This window comes from Manduca sexta, chromosome 11, assembly GCF_014839805.1.
Source record: "Manduca sexta isolate Smith_Timp_Sample1 chromosome 11, JHU_Msex_v1.0, whole genome shotgun sequence".
NCBI lineage: Eukaryota > Metazoa > Arthropoda > Insecta > Lepidoptera > Sphingidae > Manduca > Manduca sexta.
The window spans coordinates 4,406,326-4,425,103 of NC_051125.1; the positions used below are offsets into that span (position 1 = coordinate 4,406,326).

At 34.7% G+C, this 18,778-nt stretch overlaps 1 protein-coding gene across 1 annotated transcript; it reads right to left on the bottom strand.

Moving 5' to 3' along the window:
• Positions 1 to 281: 281 nt before the first annotated feature.
• LOC115441990 (cilia- and flagella-associated protein 61) lies at positions 282 to 18,337 on the bottom strand. Its single transcript, XM_030166931.2, has 32 exons — positions 17,094 to 18,337; positions 16,770 to 16,904; positions 16,365 to 16,525; positions 15,751 to 15,895; positions 15,450 to 15,585; positions 14,745 to 14,899; positions 13,656 to 13,746; positions 12,861 to 13,072; positions 12,326 to 12,423; positions 12,013 to 12,121; positions 11,700 to 11,811; positions 11,553 to 11,629; positions 11,060 to 11,236; positions 10,606 to 10,684; positions 10,242 to 10,367; positions 9,747 to 9,859; positions 9,356 to 9,487; positions 8,657 to 8,851; positions 8,166 to 8,294; positions 7,778 to 7,938; positions 7,387 to 7,571; positions 6,733 to 6,928; positions 6,084 to 6,253; positions 5,357 to 5,463; positions 5,031 to 5,093; positions 4,597 to 4,729; positions 4,127 to 4,300; positions 3,627 to 3,740; positions 2,808 to 2,918; positions 2,048 to 2,119; positions 1,699 to 1,731; positions 282 to 462 (listed from the first exon to the last, which is right to left on the bottom strand). The coding sequence occupies exons 1-32, from the start codon at positions 17,237 to 17,239 to the stop codon at positions 307 to 309; spliced, it is 4,203 nt and encodes a 1,400-aa protein (XP_030022791.2). The 5' UTR covers positions 17,240 to 18,337; the 3' UTR covers positions 282 to 306.
• Positions 18,338 to 18,778: the final 441 nt, after the last annotated feature.

Genomic DNA, 18,778 nt, shown 5'->3' on the forward strand with positions numbered 1-18,778 from the left:
ATTCCTATCGAAATAAAACTAATTTACAATTATAGAAAATAAGTATAATTGTAACATAGAGATACATGTTGTAAAGTGAACTTTTCAGATGACGTAGGCTGCAGTCTTCGAAACAGTGGGAGAAAAGTATAATGCAAAAAAAGCGATAAAATCACACTAGTTTTATTTCGATATCTAACATTCGCGGAAATATATAAAATCATCGGGTAATTGTATTAAGTGTTCCACCTCCTTTTTCATTAGCATGAAAAAGAAAAGACAAACACTCATATAAGTATATAATGAAACATAAACTACATAACTAGTCTATATAAACTCCCTCCTCGGTTCTGCATAGTGCGGGTTGGTAACGCTATTCCTGTTGAGGTACTTGGCGATATGAGCGATGACGATGCGCTCGCCGCTTACCGACCGCCAGAAACCTGCGGCTTCGGCGCGCAACGATGCACTTTGACCGCACTCCTGTAGACATTGTTATGATTGATAACACATCGCCCATGTACAGCTGAATGAATGCGGTTAAATACCAAATGTATGAATTAATAATAAATAAATTGCAGTACGGATAGCGCTAATTATAATCTATAGCCAAGTTCTGTGGTCTGATCGATACCAAACTTCACACGATCATCTCGCTGGGCTTATCTGAATGGGACCTATGAGTTTCAATAATTTTACCAGCCCTGTACTTTATGCTGTTCCACTGCTAAGCAAAGTTTTCTTCTACTGATAAGGTGTCTTAGTTCATCACGTTGGCCTAATGTGAGTTACTAAACCTCACATATTTACCCACAAAATTCTTAGGTAGTAAGAATTCTTAGGTATTTATGTAGGTTTCCACTTTTCTCACGATTATTTTCTTCACCGTTAAAGCGGACGATAATTACACACGACTTCGAAGTCAGAGGTGTGTTTGGGTTTTGAACTAGGCTGTCGTCAGACAAATCGACAAAAATATGAATTACAGGGTAATTAATATGGAATGGCTATTGCTTTTTTTTGTCTGGAGTAGCCTTCTTTATTAAGTGATGTGTTTTTTTTTCCTATGTTTTTTAAGATATAGGTGATAAGAATCGCTGGAGGGAGTGTTTGTTTATGTAAGTATGGCCGGCAAAGGATAGGGCTTCGCTATTTGATATGAAGGTCGTCACCCTTGCCGAGTGACAGCGTATATGGGGATGGACTAGCAGGTCCAGGGTTCGAATACTGGTTTGAGCAACACTATGTATGAATTTTTTAACACGATTTACATACATACATAACATCACGCATTTATCCCCGAAGGGGTATGCAGAGGTGCAACTAAGGCACCCACTTTTCGCCAAGTATGTTCCTTCCCATGATGTGACAGGGGGCGAGCCTATCGCCATATCGGGCACAAATTCCAGACTCCGGGCTGATACTGAGCAGAAAAACCTAAATATCACTTTGCCCGACCCGGGATTCGAACCCAGGACCTCAGAGCGCTATTGAACCGGACATGCAATACAACTACGCCACCGAGGCAGTTAACACTATTTAGCTGGGAATATATCCAAAAGTATAAAATTAGACCAAAATCCTTTCTGCAAAATGAAGATGTGTGTTGAGTTGGCTCCAAATTGAAGTAAAAAAGGTCTGGTGGAAAAGTATACATTTCTTTATAATTTCCGTGCCCAGATAATCTTTTATTAATTCGCGTTGTGACTTTAAACTTACCGAAGGTATATCAGTAGGTCTTGGCGTTTGTATCTGCAAAAAATATAATAATATTTATTAATTTCACTTATACTACAACATTTGTATTTAAATTTAGACTAAATTATACTGAGACCCGTGCTTCACTAACAATATATAGAAAGGGTCCCATTCGACATGTTTTCAAAAAATACCTATTCCAAAATAAAAACCGTAGTCATTTTAAAAGAAGATTTCAAATTCAATACGTATCTTTCATAATAAGAACTATTTTACATCAAAATCCTTTACAGATAATTATGTAGGTTTCGCCCTAGTATCTCCCTAACGCCGCACACATATGAAGCAATAAAAAAACTATAATGCTTACCTGCTGAACACTGCTGGTTCTCATTAGGAATCTGTCAATCACAGACCGGAAAGTACCCATATTCTGCACATCCTGGAAAATTGTTTTATTAAACGTAAGCATCTCGTTAATTCTTGATTAAAACTAAAATTACGATTACAAAAAATAATGACACACTTAGATCAAGCAAAAGCAAAACCTTAAAACTACTTAAGACAATAAAAAAAAATGCAATTTAAATAGTTTAATCGGGATGTGATAGACACGGTCTATAGCCCATTTTTTTCCAATAATATAGGTACGGCTCTATCAGAGCGATAACTGCATCAAATCACCTGCTTGATCAATTATATTTAATCTGTTATAAATGATGCTCTTGAACACTAAACATAGCCGATTTCAATAAACGAGACCAATCCTTAATCTTTGGTACCACCTTCATAAACCAATGAAAATAAATTATTTGTAGGTAGCATGTCAAAAACTCTATCCAAATCGGTCCATTTTCGAACTAAAAAGCAATTAAGTTCACGTATTGAAATAGGATAGTCAGCAAAGTTAACATTGGGTCTACAATGATTTCTTATGTTTACGCGAATATTAGACATTAAAATTAAACTATTTTTCGGATTTTATCACGGTTTTATTTTTATATGAATATTCGAATAATAAAATAAAATCCGAAAAATAGTTTAACATTTAATAACATTGGTTCTCTTCTGCTATAAATAAACTGAACACTGGAAACGTATTAAGTAAATACCCTACATATACAAATTACCTTCATTCCAGTCGCACAGCTCTGCGTATCAGAGCAACTTGAATGTTTTGGCGACTCGCGACCGCTTCCATCCTCGCGTAGACTGAACTTCGAACGGACTAGCTCATACACCTACAAGGAATTTTATTTTATGAACTGATAAAGTGACAAACACAAGAAAATTATACTTTATTCTACATTCCCCAAATATAGAAGAATATAAGAGAATAAAGGTGATGATATCATAAGTCATAACCAAGTTAAAATAGACTGAAGGCAGAATAGGACTGCAACTTACAAACATGTTATGGGTGGGCTTTATAGAACAATTCAATGATTTTATATTCATGCATGAATATTATGCTTAATTAAAACAGAAATTGCACTGATTATAATTAACTAAGTTTTCAAACATAATACAAAGTTATCTAACCGACAAACAAACATTATTAATATCTGAAACGTATTCTAATTCTATATAAATGTGAAATCTGGCCCTTAGTTTTCTTCAGTTTTTAGACAGAGCGCTAAACCGCACGCCATCTATTAGTCATATTCTAAACTGAAACCTGAATGAGCTAAAGCAACATCTAACAGTTTCATGCTTATGCTTTATATTCTGGAATCGACAATTAATTATTTACCAAAAGTTTTAATCGAATGTTCGGAACATGGAAGAATAGTTTATTATGAAGATTATATAATAGACACAAATAAAGTATATTTTAACCAACTCTGGAATTCAAATCACGATCGGAGTCCAGAAATTGCCGAATCCCTAGCCTAGCTTAACTAAAATTAGATTTTATAATCTAATATGAAAGTATTATTTTTAAATACCGTGCCAACATCCTGCTCGTTGATATCCCTTAACAAGTCGCCAAAAGTCTCCTGATAGAGTGCGGACATCCATGGTTGGGTGAAAAACTCGTAGAAATCATCAATTAAATTTGACTGTAAATCAGAGGTTAGGATTCGATGTGACTGACATTCCACCTTTGGATAAAAGCCCCTAAATAAAAATAGAATAAAAAATATCAGGTTGTAAATGAATAGTAAATTATTTCATAAAAAAATTACAAAGCAACCTTGCTAAACTGTCTTTTGAGCGAAGGACACTACTTTTATCTCTGTACCTTTTAATTTAATTAGGAAAACCTGTAGGTTTAGGATAAACAGGAAATAATATGTCCTGAAGGATGTATCTTTCAGGACATATTATTTCCGATATCTATTAAAGAAGAAAAATTGTTTTGTAACCATTATAAAAAATCCTAGTAATATTCGATAAGATTCGAACTACTATATTTATATGAAGCATTAAATTCTACGTAAATTACCTGAAACCTAACAAGAAGCTTGTTGAAGAACGCCTCATGTTTACCATAAATCTGAATGAAGATCTCGGATGAGAACCGCTTCTTGGAAAGGCAGGTAACAGCATCAACGCAGTGCAATGCGTTTAATTGCAGACGAAAATAGTTACCACGCTTGTCGGTTAACAGAGTGTGACCCTGAAGAGAATAATTTTATGACTGACATTCTATTTCGTAATAACATAAGGAGTTATTGTCGTGGAATAGAGGCTTTATAAATTTAGTTGCTTACCATTAATATATTATCTACTACGAATGATAACTACTCAAAATAATATAATAATTCCATTGCAGGAATAACTACAATTCATATGACGTGTTTTTTTTATTTTAACTAAAATTCACTTAATCATATTTCTACGGGCAAGGCTCTACATACAAATTTAATTCAAGAAAAGTTTATTTGTATAGCTTATGTCTAAATTCATAAATACCTGATGTGGAAGCAAGGCCTCGACCGCCATTGGTATTTCGATACCAGCCTTTCTCAGTTTCATGTAGTACAGTGGGCCGGGTAGTGTAGCGGATTGTACGAGTGGTGACTCGAACCTCAAGACTGGTTGCCATCTTTGTAATAATTTATTTGATTTCGTGTATAATCATATAATATTACAAAGTTATCATAGATGAGTAAAGACTAAACACTGATACAAAATGAAATATTGTGAAATAAAAGGTGGTTCGAAGGACCAAATTTTAATTTGATTTTTATGCATTACATATTTTTATATTGTAATAGTATGTCAAGTATACCTAAATTATGAAGATCATGTTATTTATATACAAAACTAAAATAAGATACTAAAATATGAAAAATAAATAAAATAAGACGCGTCTATCTACAACTCTATGAAATATAAAAACTCACTTTCTCCACGATCCAATCGAAAGCCTTGTAGCACTCGAAAAGCTTCCGCGTGAGCCCCTGAATCTATGCATATAAAAATTTCATTGTAATTTTTTTTCAAAAATAGTACTTAGATAATAGCTTGGTTGTACTTTTGGGGTGATGGCGCCCAAACACGGTGAGTATTATCCGTGGAGTAATTCGTTAAATCCTCTACCTACGAAGCCAATAAAAATTATCTATGATTATGACTCTATGCACTGATATGTGCTGAAATTTTCCATAAAATTCTGGCACATAAATAAATACAACTATTAATGTCTTTATAAATATTTGTAAATATTTACGCTAGCAAACTGGAGCTAAATCTTGGCAGCAGATCCAAAGACGCGTCACCGACACCTTCATCACACATTACAAACGGATCCATCTTTTTCAGAAACAGTTGTGCAAGCTGAGTACAAAAAATATTTGCTAGATTATTGATTTTAGCAATATTGATAAAATTGTATCACTTTATTATTTGTAAAATTGATATAAAAAAAAAAAAAACAAAAAGTAAATCTTTGTTGCTCTAAAAGAAGCCTTATGATCTCTCATCAGAAGCTTTAGAATAATGCAAAATATTATTGTAAAGAATATTCTAATTTAAAAAAAAAGGACGCATGAGTCTATATTAGCAAAAATATTGCATTAGCTACATAAAATAATCATTTCTACATACAAAATAAGTAATATTTCCAAAGCATGTAGTTACGTTATGGAAACATTTAACTTTCCTACGTTCAAAAGTGGACTTGCTGTAACGGATGACGATAACATTTTTTTTAACATGACCCTACGTTTGTTAGCCTAGCAAAGGCCGGCTTATACAAACACACCTGACTTTTGGATGAGCGTTTTATGTGCACGCAACTTGAAAATTAAGCGACTATGCTAAGGGCAATCCACTAACGGGTTACGAACCTCGGATCAGGACGGTCTCTGGGAGAGGATGAAATATCAAGAATTATAACATTTTACTTCAGTACTGCTTCGATTATTAAAAAAATATACATTAAATTCCTGTCGTACCGCCTCCCCCACGTCCTCGGAGCAGTAATACCGGTGCTGGCGGCGCCCCGCGTACAGCCGCCGCGAGTAGCGCACGCACGTGCCCGCGCCATATATACACGGGTCGTTGGTCTCGAACGCCGGGCCCACCACTAGACCGCCGTCATACACTAGCCCACACTCGTTTATTGCTATAAAGATACATTTATAACTAACTAACGACCCGCCCCGGCTACGCACGGGTGCAATGCTGACTATTTAATGGATGTCATTATTATACATATAAACCTTCCTCTTGAATCACTCTATCTATTAAAAAAAACCGCATCAAAATCCGTTGCGTACTTTTAAAGATTTAAGCACACATAGGCACAGAGAAAGCTACTTTGTTTTATACTATGTAGTGATGACTACCTTGTTTGTTAAAATGTTTTTTTTTTTCAGTTAAGACACGCTTTATTCTATCATTGTATCGTAGTGGCGACATATTTTTTCTGTATTCCTTATAGATGTAACTTTTAATAGCGATATTTTCAGCAATTTTAGATATATATAGATAACTTATGTGAAAGAGTTTATTGCTATATTATCGGCTGGCAGTGCATTGATCACATATTGTTTATGTTTAGAATCGTCGACAGCTTAGTGAAAGTTAGTTCCCTATACTAACCCTTAAAAGCGTAAGTGTCAATGGCTTTGATGCCGTAGTAGAAGACAGCGAAGCATGGCAGTCGGATGGCGTACAGCGGTGACATGAGATGCAGCGCCTCGACGCGGTTGTCCTGCAGCCGCCAACCCGCGAGGAAGCAACGACGCAACACACGAATGCCCAGTTTATCTATATTTGCTTGAACTCTTTCATCGACCTTTCAAAAACCGATTTACCAATTTTTTTAAAATTAAATTATAAGATAATTAGCCTAGGTAGCTTAATCTTTAGTAAAGTGATGCAGGCTGTCAATTCCCATGACTTTATGAGTAGCAATAAACATTACTTGAAATACACCGTGCTATTGAAAGAGACGAGAAATAAAAAAAAATACTTAATTTATCACGTAGGCGAATAAAAGAGCACTTGTGTTACGACAAAACAAGTCATAAAAATAGTTATTATTTCTAAATTATATTTAAATCAATTATATGTATGGCTACGGACATTTTAGGGATAAATGACATAACATAAATACATCGGCTTTAAAAAAGATACTCCGTTAACTTGGACTTTGTAGAGCGACGTTTCTATAATTCACACCTATGCGACGTTTTGACGCTGACTTGCCGATTCTCTCGTGTAATATTTACTACTGAGCACCTACAGTATTACCGTCTCATTATTGAAGCAATTGATCCTCAAAGCAGCTGGGTCTTCAGGCGGGAATGATTCGACGAAAGCGATCATTTCGGCCGCCAAACCTAACTCGAGTAGAGCAGCAATACAACTGTATGCTTCCACACATTCTCCGTAAACTACCACTTGGTTCTCGTCGCTTAGACAATCACGACTGTCCTCTGTAGTCGAAATTGTTTTATTAGTTATTATTAGGTTACCATCTTTGCTGTGTCAATATGATACAATTAACTTATTTCCTGAATAAACACATCTAAATAAGGCGATATTAATCATAGTAAACATGCTTCTTTCGAAATAAAAAACCTTTTGAAAAAACGAACAGAATAAATAAAACAAAAAAACAGATAGAAGTTAAAGTACTAACTAAAGTCGCTAATCATGCGCATGAGTTTCCTCAGACAGATGTTGGCTTCAAACAAAGAGTTAATAAGCATCACATTTTCAGGTACATCAGATGACGGTGGTACACGATCTGGCTGGTATTCAGGATTATCCATAAGCGTCCTCTCGCAAGGCTTACCTTTCCTACAAATGTGTTTTAAAATATATTGTTTTGTTTGTTAAACAGCATTGATATAAATCTAAATCTAATAGAAGAAGCTATTATTATACCTCAAATATAGTAGATTGTAAACTGCTTAAATATAATTTAAATACAATAATATTATACTGTTTCCAAAATAAATAAATCCATATCTTCAACTTATAGTTCATACAAAAATTCAATTATTTAATATTGTAATACAACTCACTCTACTTCTTTAGCTAATTCCATGGCTTCACTAAGATAATCTGGATGTTGGAACTGTAGACCACAAGTCAGTACCAGTTCATCATAGAATTTCATACCACCGCCCTTCAGGTGTATGCATTTTTTATTCCTACAACATAAATTTTAACCTTATACATGCTACTAAGTTCACAATATCCCTATACATAGTATTCTAGAAACTACCTTCACTAGCCCCGTCTGTGCATATAATTGAATTCAATATATTCCTATACGTAATCTAATTAACGTACACTAATCAAGGCTCTTTGGTTAATATGATTATTCTGTAAGTAATTACTTAATTGTTAAGGACAAAGAACTACATATAAATTAGCCGATAAATATCTATAAAAGCCGCTCATTATTTTCTCATTAATATTAATTATATAGTGTAGAGATGTCATCTCTGATTTTAGTTTTTGGAAACTTACGCGGTTATATAGCGCTGGTATAGTAGTTATTGAAACATACCTATCAATACCGACCATGACAGCCGACATTACATCAAGATAGTAGTAGAACGGCACACTCTTGAGGTAGCGGTCGGAGAAGCGGCCGTCCCTCGGGACGCAGGTATCAGCCGCTCGTAAACATTCGGCCACTGTGGGTAGCCCGTGCTCCGATACTAGAGTCACGTTGCTGAACGTCAGATAGCGGGACGCTGAACTGAAAATATCACATATTGTCACATCTTTTATCTTAGAAAAGGTAGACAGAGGCGTAACTAGAGCACTTAAAATTTTCTTACTAAATATTTTATCATTTAATGCTTATTTCTATATTGGGTATGCAATGTGATTAGTGATTGAAGCGCATTGCAATCGATTTTCTTTATAAGCGTGAATACACTGACTTCCTGGCGAAAAGATTATATAAAATGGAAGAATTTCACTTAAAAAGATAGAGCTGTTTACCTTAAATTGATATAGACTTAGCCATATGGTTGCACTGACACGAAATATGGAACCATAAAAAAATACCAAAAAAATACTAGGTCCCAAAAAAGTCATCTAAGGAATAAGCAATTTCATCATCAACCTATTCAATATGTCTGTGTTGAGTGAATAATATAAAAATAATGTAAAACTCGCCATCACATGTGTGATATAATGAAGCGTGACTACATTTTTTGTTGAGTAACATAAAAATACATGAATTTTTAAAACTCACCCCATAAGCAGGGTTTCGAGAAAAGCGAGTCCGGTGCGACTGGCACCCACGACAACAATGCTGTTATTCACATACACCTTTGGCAAACTCGAGAGAGGTCTCTCCAGCACCCATAGAGCAAATGGAGTGGCCCTAAAATCAATAAAATATGAAGATTGTATATTGTATTATAAGACGCCCTGCTATATGATATATCAACGAATTAAAAAGGTGGCGGGCAAGCTACTCCAGATCAGGATGGTTGAAGTGAACGATAATAGGCTGATTAATCGATATGTTTTATAGTGGAAACATTTTCAAATCTAAATCAATATCTGTCCAAAATTACTAGCTTAAAATGTTTGAGTAATAATGTTCACTAAATAATTATTAGAATGTGGGATAACTTTACACATCATCAAATATGACGTCCAAATCTCTGTTGCCACTTATGTTAGGCACAGATACCCGTGGATGTACCGGCGTCATGTGCCCAGCCAGCGACATCAGATTGCGGCTTGGACTCTAACCAAAAAAAATTATAAAACATAAAAGCTAAAACATAATAAGATGTATGTTACATTTTGTTTGTTTTAAACACCGTAATCATTGTTTTGACTTGTGTCATATACGGCTATATTGTCAAAATCTACAGTCAACCTTCGCCCAGAAATCTACACTAGTTTTTGCCTGTTTTATTAATGTAATCATAAATAAACAAATAAATTGTGTTTTTCCCAACAATGTCATATAGTCGAATAAGTAACATATTTTTTGCTTGAGGAATTTTAGAAGATATTCTAACGATGACTTTCAGAATAGAAAAAATCGATTCAACATCAATTCATTGTACGTTGTTCAACTCTAGAAAACTTTGACCATTTTAATCTAATAATTTAGTACTAACTGCATCGCCCTTCGCAAATAATCGACAGATCCAAAACAGTGTTGTGTATTGTGAATGCCGAAGAAGCTCTCGTATGTACCACCGACCATGCGGCTCTAACGCGGGAGACATCACGCCAGCTAGGATCTACAATAATAAGCAGAATTATAAACGATATTGACGACTCTAACCAAGGCCGTAATATCAATACACGTTAGCATTTGCAAAATTTTAGCCATTGATGCAAATATACAGAAATTAACTGTCAAAATTGACACCGGATTGACAGTTAATTTCGCATCGATGGGACTCATGATGGATACCTTTTGAAAGACTTCCACCTATGATATAAAATATACTCGATACACTGAATATGCTTACTAACAGTGCCATCAGTGCGAGGCCGGCGCGGTTCTGGTTCCAAGTCGTATTGAGTCCTGATTGCTGCGCCATCCTCTAATGGTCTACAAAATATTCATTTATTTACATATTATTATGTGTTAATCACACGGTTAGTATAGGACTCTACAATAGTTTCAGCTATACTTAGTGCACACCACTGATCTACTGATGAAGACCATGTTTATGGCGACTTACCAATCTGCGTAGGACTGGCATGGAGTGTTATAAAATGTCAAACAAATTAAGAAGTACGTACTCAATAAGACCCTTTGCATATAAGTAGGGTATTTTTAGGGTAAGAGAAATTAAATTAACTAGTAAATTTTAAAATGAATATAATCACTACTTAAAAGATACTTTGCACTTCTAAAACAAGTCATTATATAGCTCTACATGAAAATATTGTACATTCAAATCATCGTTATCTATAACCTCACCCAAGCACAACCATGCCAATCGGTTGGTTCTGGCTTAACAGTATATAACTCTGAAGTGTACAAGATGTTAACGACGATTCAAATAAATCAAAAAGCGCCTGGGCCCGAGGCGCGTGCTCCAGAATATTGTTCAATTCGAGAATATCGTATGCCTCCCCTGGACGCACTTTTACGTCACTGCAAAACGGAGTAATTTAAATAACGATTTTCTCTAACATTATGTACTAAAGATAAAAACTCATGGCGAATCCATCTAACAATTTAAATAATTCATAATCCAAATATTAACCAGGCTATTAAAATTTTAATTTATCTTTCCAATTTACTTGTATTAAAAATATTTGAAATAAAGCGATAGGATTCGAGCGACCCAGTAATGATTTTATAAGGTAGAAGAAACTCAAATAACCTAGTCGATACCAATACGATTCAAGGTTTAAGTCTAGAGGAGTAAACGGCCTAATTCTTATAAATTGGTAGAACGTGACTTTACCCTCTGACAGAATTGACATGCGCGACATAAAGCGTCTCGTTTATGAATCTCATTCGACAACAATACGGCGTCACTAACTGAAAAAAAAAAGAAAAGAAATATTGAAAACAAAAAAGACATCGTAATTAAAGAAAGGTGTATATTTACCGTAAAGTGCTCTAATAATGGAAACGAAGGCTGGTTGGACGGAAGGCAAATGATGCAATAATCTCTGTTCGGAAATAACTCGTATGCCGCTTCCAACATATCGAAACCATATCTTGAAATGTAAAAAAACAGACTATGAATATCATGCAAAAATTATTAGATATCTATAAATATTGTATAGGTAGTATAAGTTTACCTACCTCTAAGAATAAACTCGATAAAATAGAAATAAATATATTTACATTTAAATGCATCATACAAATCTGTATATTTATTAGATTAATAAAACTGGTCTTTTTCAAAACTAATATACCTTTCGTCATAATCTGGATGCATAGCAAATAACTCAAGCAAGAACGCATTTGGTGGCCCTGAATAACGTTTAGGCTCCGGAGCTTTATATGTGCTTGGGATGGCCGAAGCTGTAACAATATTCAATTAATAGAGGAATTGATTTAATAAAATTGAATTTTTTTACACACCAGCTCTGTAATATTGCCTGATATGCGCCAAAAAATACTCATTTCCTGTTTTACTGCTCGTAAACACTGACGGCAAAAGAACTAATACCAATAAATCAAAATGAGACGAAACATGGAAAACAAATATTATAATCACGTACTTACATTTAGTCTTTTCCTTTTTAACTTTCTCATTCATAGATGACTCCTTACGGCTGTGTCTGGCAGTACCGTCTATAATCTTCATAATGCTGTCCGCTGGTCTATACAACAATTAGGGCATTAACAAACACGTTAAACCTGCACACAAATTATTTAGCGCAATTATCTCTAAAGGGGCAAAGATTTATCTTCCAAATAAATCTACGATCTGGAGATGATTATTTCTAAAAAATGTATCTTTGCTAATTTCTCTTCGATGAACAAAGGAATGTCGAATTATAATCTGAACGCGTGAAACTCAAAAACTACCCTACGGATCTAGATGAAATTTGGTACGGATATTGTTTGAGACCTTGGGAAGAACATAAGTTACTTTCTATCGCGAGAAAATATATAGCGTGACCTTTATAACAGGTGGAGCCGCGTGCAAAAGCTAGTACATAATTTATTTTTCATTGTTAATAATGCCAACAGAACGTTTACATTGATACTTTGACATATATTGTCTAAATCTTCAACCTATCGACCATGGACTCACCCTCTCTCTGAAGCATCATAAGTCAATAACTTGGGCACTCTCAACAAATCTGTGTCGATGTTCACTATATCAAACTCCAGTTCGTCCTCTTCGTCCTCCAAGAGATTTAGCACGTCGAGCTGTGCGGACGGAGCTAGTTGTGATGTGCTGCGAGTAGGGGCCATGTCCGGCCGAAGATCTTTGAATTCGTCGTCTTCAAACACCCAAGTTACCTTTGAAGCGAAAACTTCTATTACATTGGGAAATATAATTTTTTATTACTCACATAATATAATTAGAAATAAGTTCTATTTTGATAGTAAAATACATAATATTACGTGTAGTTCATTATTGTAGGGAACTATTTTAGAAATAAATATTATAAATTATGGATTTCCTAGGTAAATATTATAGATGTTATAACCATTACTGGAGGGAATATTTTTAAATAAATTACATTTAAGTAGTTGTTTAATATTTTACTAGGTTACTAACTACTACTTACTCTGCGCAATCATTTTACCTACTGCATACATTGAATGTTCTTTACTATTATTAAACCTCTTATCCAGGTTAAATAATTGTCGATGAAAAATGAATGAAGTAGACATGGGCATACCCAGGGGTGACAGGGGAGGGCATTTGCCCGTCCTAGACTCAAGACAAGTTCATACTTTTGTATGTAAGTACGTACTTATATCATGTGTTAAATAATTGGGAATACCTATATTTAATTTTCGCTTTGCCCCCTCTCCCTTCTAGATAAAATTTAAGAAATAACCCCTCGCCCCCCTGGCAACAGACATGTACTCTTACCCTAGATTTAGGATCTCTTGAGCGTGTCGATTCCGATGTTGTTAGACCTAGAGAGCTTTCTCCCACGGCTGTCACGTTACACGCTGAAAAGCTAACCATAGCAATTATCTATTAACAAAAAGGCACATACATATATTCAACAAAACATTAACAACCTGTTGAATAGATCATAATTATCCCACTGAATGCGTTTACTTCGACATCTGTATTCCGTACTACCGTCGACGGACCTAGGCACACAATGCCACAACTTTTTGCTTTTACGTTGCGTATCATTCGTATCGTTAACTACGACCCTAGAATATTTATAAAGATCTAATTAAGCAGTTTCTTAATATAGACCTTTAACGGACACATCAGAACGTTAATACCGCATTAAAGAAACCAATAATTTCCACATTCATTTACCAAATGTATCATGAATTATTTTTCGGCGTATAGACAGTTATAATATACTAGACTACAGTGTTCATGACCTGCGGCCTGAGCACAGTTCGCTGCACTTATGATATTGTTGCGGCCACTGGTACTCCCAATAATAGCGTCTACATGAATGTGGAAGGTTCGGCGATGGAACGTTCGCGAAAGATCTCGATGTTTCCAGAACGTCGTCGAAACTGAATAACGAACCTTAATTGTACTAAAGAGTTCCCGACCATTCCAAATCTTTCGAGAATGTTCCACAGATGTCCATGGTACAAGTGGCTGAAAAAAAGTGCGCGCGCGGCTCCGCGAGTTGGTCTTCTTTGCGACGCAATCAAAAGCGATAAGTACAAGTGACATCGAAGCGAATACCGTGGATTGTGTGTAACCGCGTAGTGATTATGATTTGGTGTATTTGAGTGCTTTAGTGTTGTGGTTTTAACTCACGTGTTGTTGTGTTTTTACTTATGTTTTCGTGGAAATTAAAGGGTTTGGTTTTTTAAATACAATCGGTATTGTCATTGTTTATCAAATACCCGTAGCGCGTAACAATATAGTCAAACTGATATGGAGAGTATCTATTATATTTATGGATAATAGATACTCTCGATAAGTAATTCCGTAGCCAATATTTACCCATTCAAAATACACTTAAAAATTTCATACCTAGCAGTAGAATCGCTATTTTTGCTTAGCTTATGAAAATGCGATACGTCCATGTGCCTAAGGCCAGCAAAAGGCGACAATTCAAAACTTTCTTCCAACGCTTCATAGTTAATCTGAGTGTTGAGACACATTACTCCAACTGCTACTTCTTTGTGCTATAAAAATGAGCTGTTTAGAGTCCTCTTTCGAATTCAAATAATTTGCAAGTTAGTAGTTTTTTTTTTTATAGTGCTCAGCAAAGTAGCCTCTCTGCATCTGATGGTAAGTGAAGTGGGGTCCAATAGAATGTCGACTAACGATAGATGATTACTCCTCGACAATCGACACAATTATGCCGGCCTGTTGGAATCGGCTGGTATACACACAGTATACACAGGGTGATCCCTGAACACGACACACTTACGTTGGCCACTATGGCAGGTATAACACATTGTGTACGTTCAATGTTGTTCGCTATTCGGGCGAATACATACATGTATACTACTACCAGCAAGAGGTGGCGGTTATGAAAAAAAAAAACACTACATCATATAATTTTTCAGACTCCACTGTAAGTTATACTAAATTATGTAGGCTAACTCATCACAACAACTAAGAGATACCTAGTCACTTACATACGTATTTTTTTTTTCAAAAATTAATTTTCAACCGTACTTATTTTGTCAAAAAGCTTTTCGAAAAATATACGATAAGTATTGGACTTACCTCGCAAACGAGCAATACTCGTTCGGACTCAGGGTGCCTAGAAATTAGCTCGCTAACATAAAATTCACCGTAGAGCTGTCGTAAGCGAGCCGAATGTCTTTCAATTATTGGCACTATGTCATCGTTGTCTTCTTCCCTGCAAGTAAATATAAGAAGCCATAAAAACATAATAAAAAATAGGTAGCTTTAAGTCATCGCATCAAGTAGATATTTCTTACCTACTCTATTGTTAAATAAAAAACAGTTAACAATACAAACAGGTACGAAGTATAGTATGTATATTGTAGAAATGAATACTAACACTGCCCTCCTAATGCGAAGCCTTGGGCTGACCTCGCTTCGGTCAGCAATGCTCAGCGAGGGAAGTATATCGCCGGGGATTCCTCGCTCCATCGCCTGCACTCGTCGAAACGAACCTTCTGATCGCGACTGACCGGGTACGAGCACTAAAGAAAAATACGAACGCCTAACTTTGAATTAGTTTTCTGGTACATTACAATGATGTCAAAACAACACCTAAAGCTTATTCTTCCTTTAAGGCAAACAAATGTCTGATAGAGTTCTTATCCTACTGTGCACATCAATTACCTAGATTCTTAATCGTTATCGGTATTTTAGAAAGCAGTCAACAAACCGCAAATTTAATAATATTGTGGCGAAACTAATTAGTACGACTCAAAGTCTTTCATAGTTCTTAAAATCCAAAATGTAAATTTATCTTATTGTCCATTAAAAAAAATTAGGTAGAGTTCACGTAAAGTCCAGATTTAATTATGTGTATTATAAAATGTGAGTTATGACTATACAAAATGACAATAACATGGATGTAATTGAAAAATATTTGAATGCAAAAATATTTTACTTCGCAATAGATGAACACTTAAATTTAATATTACAAAAAAAAAGAATACATACAGGGATAATCTACCACAGTCTTCATCATAGCGATGTGTTGAACGTATGCATCATGCATAAATATAGACTTCAGCATATTGTCAACAATATCACGAGCATATATACAGTTCCAACACATAAGGTGAATAAACAGAGTGTTCCGGGAATTCAACTCTATTGCCCTAAAAATACACAACCGTTGATAGCAACATGCCAATAGAAAATATGAATCTATTTATAACTACATGAACAAGACATTGTATTTTCTAATAGCATGTTACTACATGTTAAAGTTAAATGTATTAATCGAGTTGAAATAGGTATCTAAACCGAAAATTTTAGAAGGCCTAACAATTGCCTAATAAAATCTGCAATTACATGCAAGGCTTTGTAAAAGAATATTTGAAAAATGACAATATTACGAACTTATATTTCGTCCAAATATATTTTTCCCAAGCTTGAGGATGCACGGACGGTATCAACGGATAATCTCTTGCAGCTATAAAACCTACTATTGTGTCGCTACCATCCAACTGGCATATTGACAACACTGCATTTTCACTATAAAAAAAGAAGAATCATAATAATATGCATAATAAACCAGATAATTAATCGATTGATAAAAGCCCTTATACCCAAGGGCAGTAGGGTCTCCAGGTCTGAGATTCTTTACACTTGACCTCTTCCGGAATCTGGCCCTGTTCGAAGGAATAGGTAAGTTCTATGGTAAATTCCCCACATTCAACTTACATCAAATAAATAACATTGTATGTATTTTCTATCCGGAAATGCTTCGACATAGATTCATTAACAAGGTCAAATATGAAGGGTGCATCATCCACAGACGCCAACCGTAACCTGCCGAGAGGCGGCGGTCTGAATATCCGAGAAGCCATTATACTCTTTTAACAATTGGAAGAACAATTAACAAACGCAGCAGAAATACGAGTCCTCAACAATATATTGAAAATTGAAATGATTATCGTAGGTAACTTTTTACGCAAAACATAAAAAAGATTATGTCATAAAGACACAAGTGGACACAAATTATTATAATTCTCTTTGACACATATGAAAGATAATGAATTATACAAAACTCCATTGTTCTGAGATACAAAAATATGTACAAGGCAAGGAACATAAATACTCTTGAGAGAGCACAAGGAGTGTGCAAGCAAAAAGCATTAAAATAGAAACCTACACAAAATTGGTCTTTAGTAAAACCATGGATATATTATGTACTTAAGCACAACCAAGTGTTATTATTTTGAGAAAAGGATATGATAAGAAGAAAAGGGAATTATAATAGATATCAAAAATAAGAAGAATTCGTCTTTTTCGCAAGGAGGAACTGTTACAAAGACAAGTCAGACGAAGAAAGAGAACAATAATAAAAACATTTGACGTAAATTAGATTGGCTAATCAAACCAACCCAAAATACATTAATTGTAAATTAAAAGTGGAAAATAAAAAAATATGATTGCAAGTGCCAAGTCCTTAACTCTACAAATCGTACCCTATCCTATCTTTTTCAGAAATAGGTTGCTTGGTCGCTAATTGATTGGAAAAGTTCATATAACCATTGCGTGCTACAACAGACCAATGACTTATTTAGCCCATCACAAATATTCTTACCTCTTTCTATTTACTATAAGTTGCCCTTTTTCTTTATTAACCCATTTACGAATCCTAACTTCATACGAATTTCCAGTTATCTAAAACGCCTGCAAGCACGCTGAAGGTTTCAATAATGAGTACTTGTCGAAATGATCTGTTACAGCTGAGTATACATAGAAAAGTAAATCTACTGTAGGTAATTTTACAACCTTGCTTGCTAGATTATAATACTACATATTACGGTCTCTTCACTGTATCCTATCCTGAGAAATTCGACTCTCTATTATCGAATACATACGTTTTTAATCGGACCGTGTAGCTTACCGTAATCGTATCGTACGATACTATTATAATCATGATTATACTGTATTGTAAATTATAGGGCCTTGTTATTTAGCTCGTCTCGGCAGATGCATTTTTACTACAGCTACGAATAGTACATTGACAAGCAATAATTTTTATATAGTAAATTAATTATCTTTGATTCAAAGTATGATGATATGTAATTAATTTTGATGGAACTCCGTGGCAGAACAGGCAAGTCGAATATTTTAGGGAATTTAAACACAAAATAAAAGCCGTATGACTTACATACTTATTTATTATTCTTAAAAACAAAACTTTAATTTTCCGAAATAGATTAGTAAATTATTAATGAAAATTACCGCTTTTATGTTTTTGAGCTTTACTTAATCATAAAAACACTTCATTTATTGATTTGGATGCTTAATATACAGAACACAATAATTCTAATAAAAAATAATTTAATTCAGTAACATTATTTCTACTAGCTCTATAAGCATCAATAAATAAGATG

What these genes read in the sequence shown, in the direction of transcription:
- LOC115441990 (XM_030166931.2), bottom strand. Translation starts at nt 17,239, where the DNA reads ATGGCTTCTCGGATATTCAGACCGCCGCCTCTCGGCAGGTTACGGTTG. An exon ending in GACGTCATATTTGATGATGT is followed by an intron (nt 9,488 to 9,746) that starts GTAAAGTTATCC and finishes TATTGATTTTAG; the next exon opens with GGCCACTCCATTTGCTCTAT. An exon ending in ACGAGCAGGATGTTGGCACG is followed by an intron (nt 2,919 to 3,626) that starts GTATTTAAAAAT and finishes AATTCCTTGTAG; the next exon opens with GTGTATGAGCTAGTCCGTTC.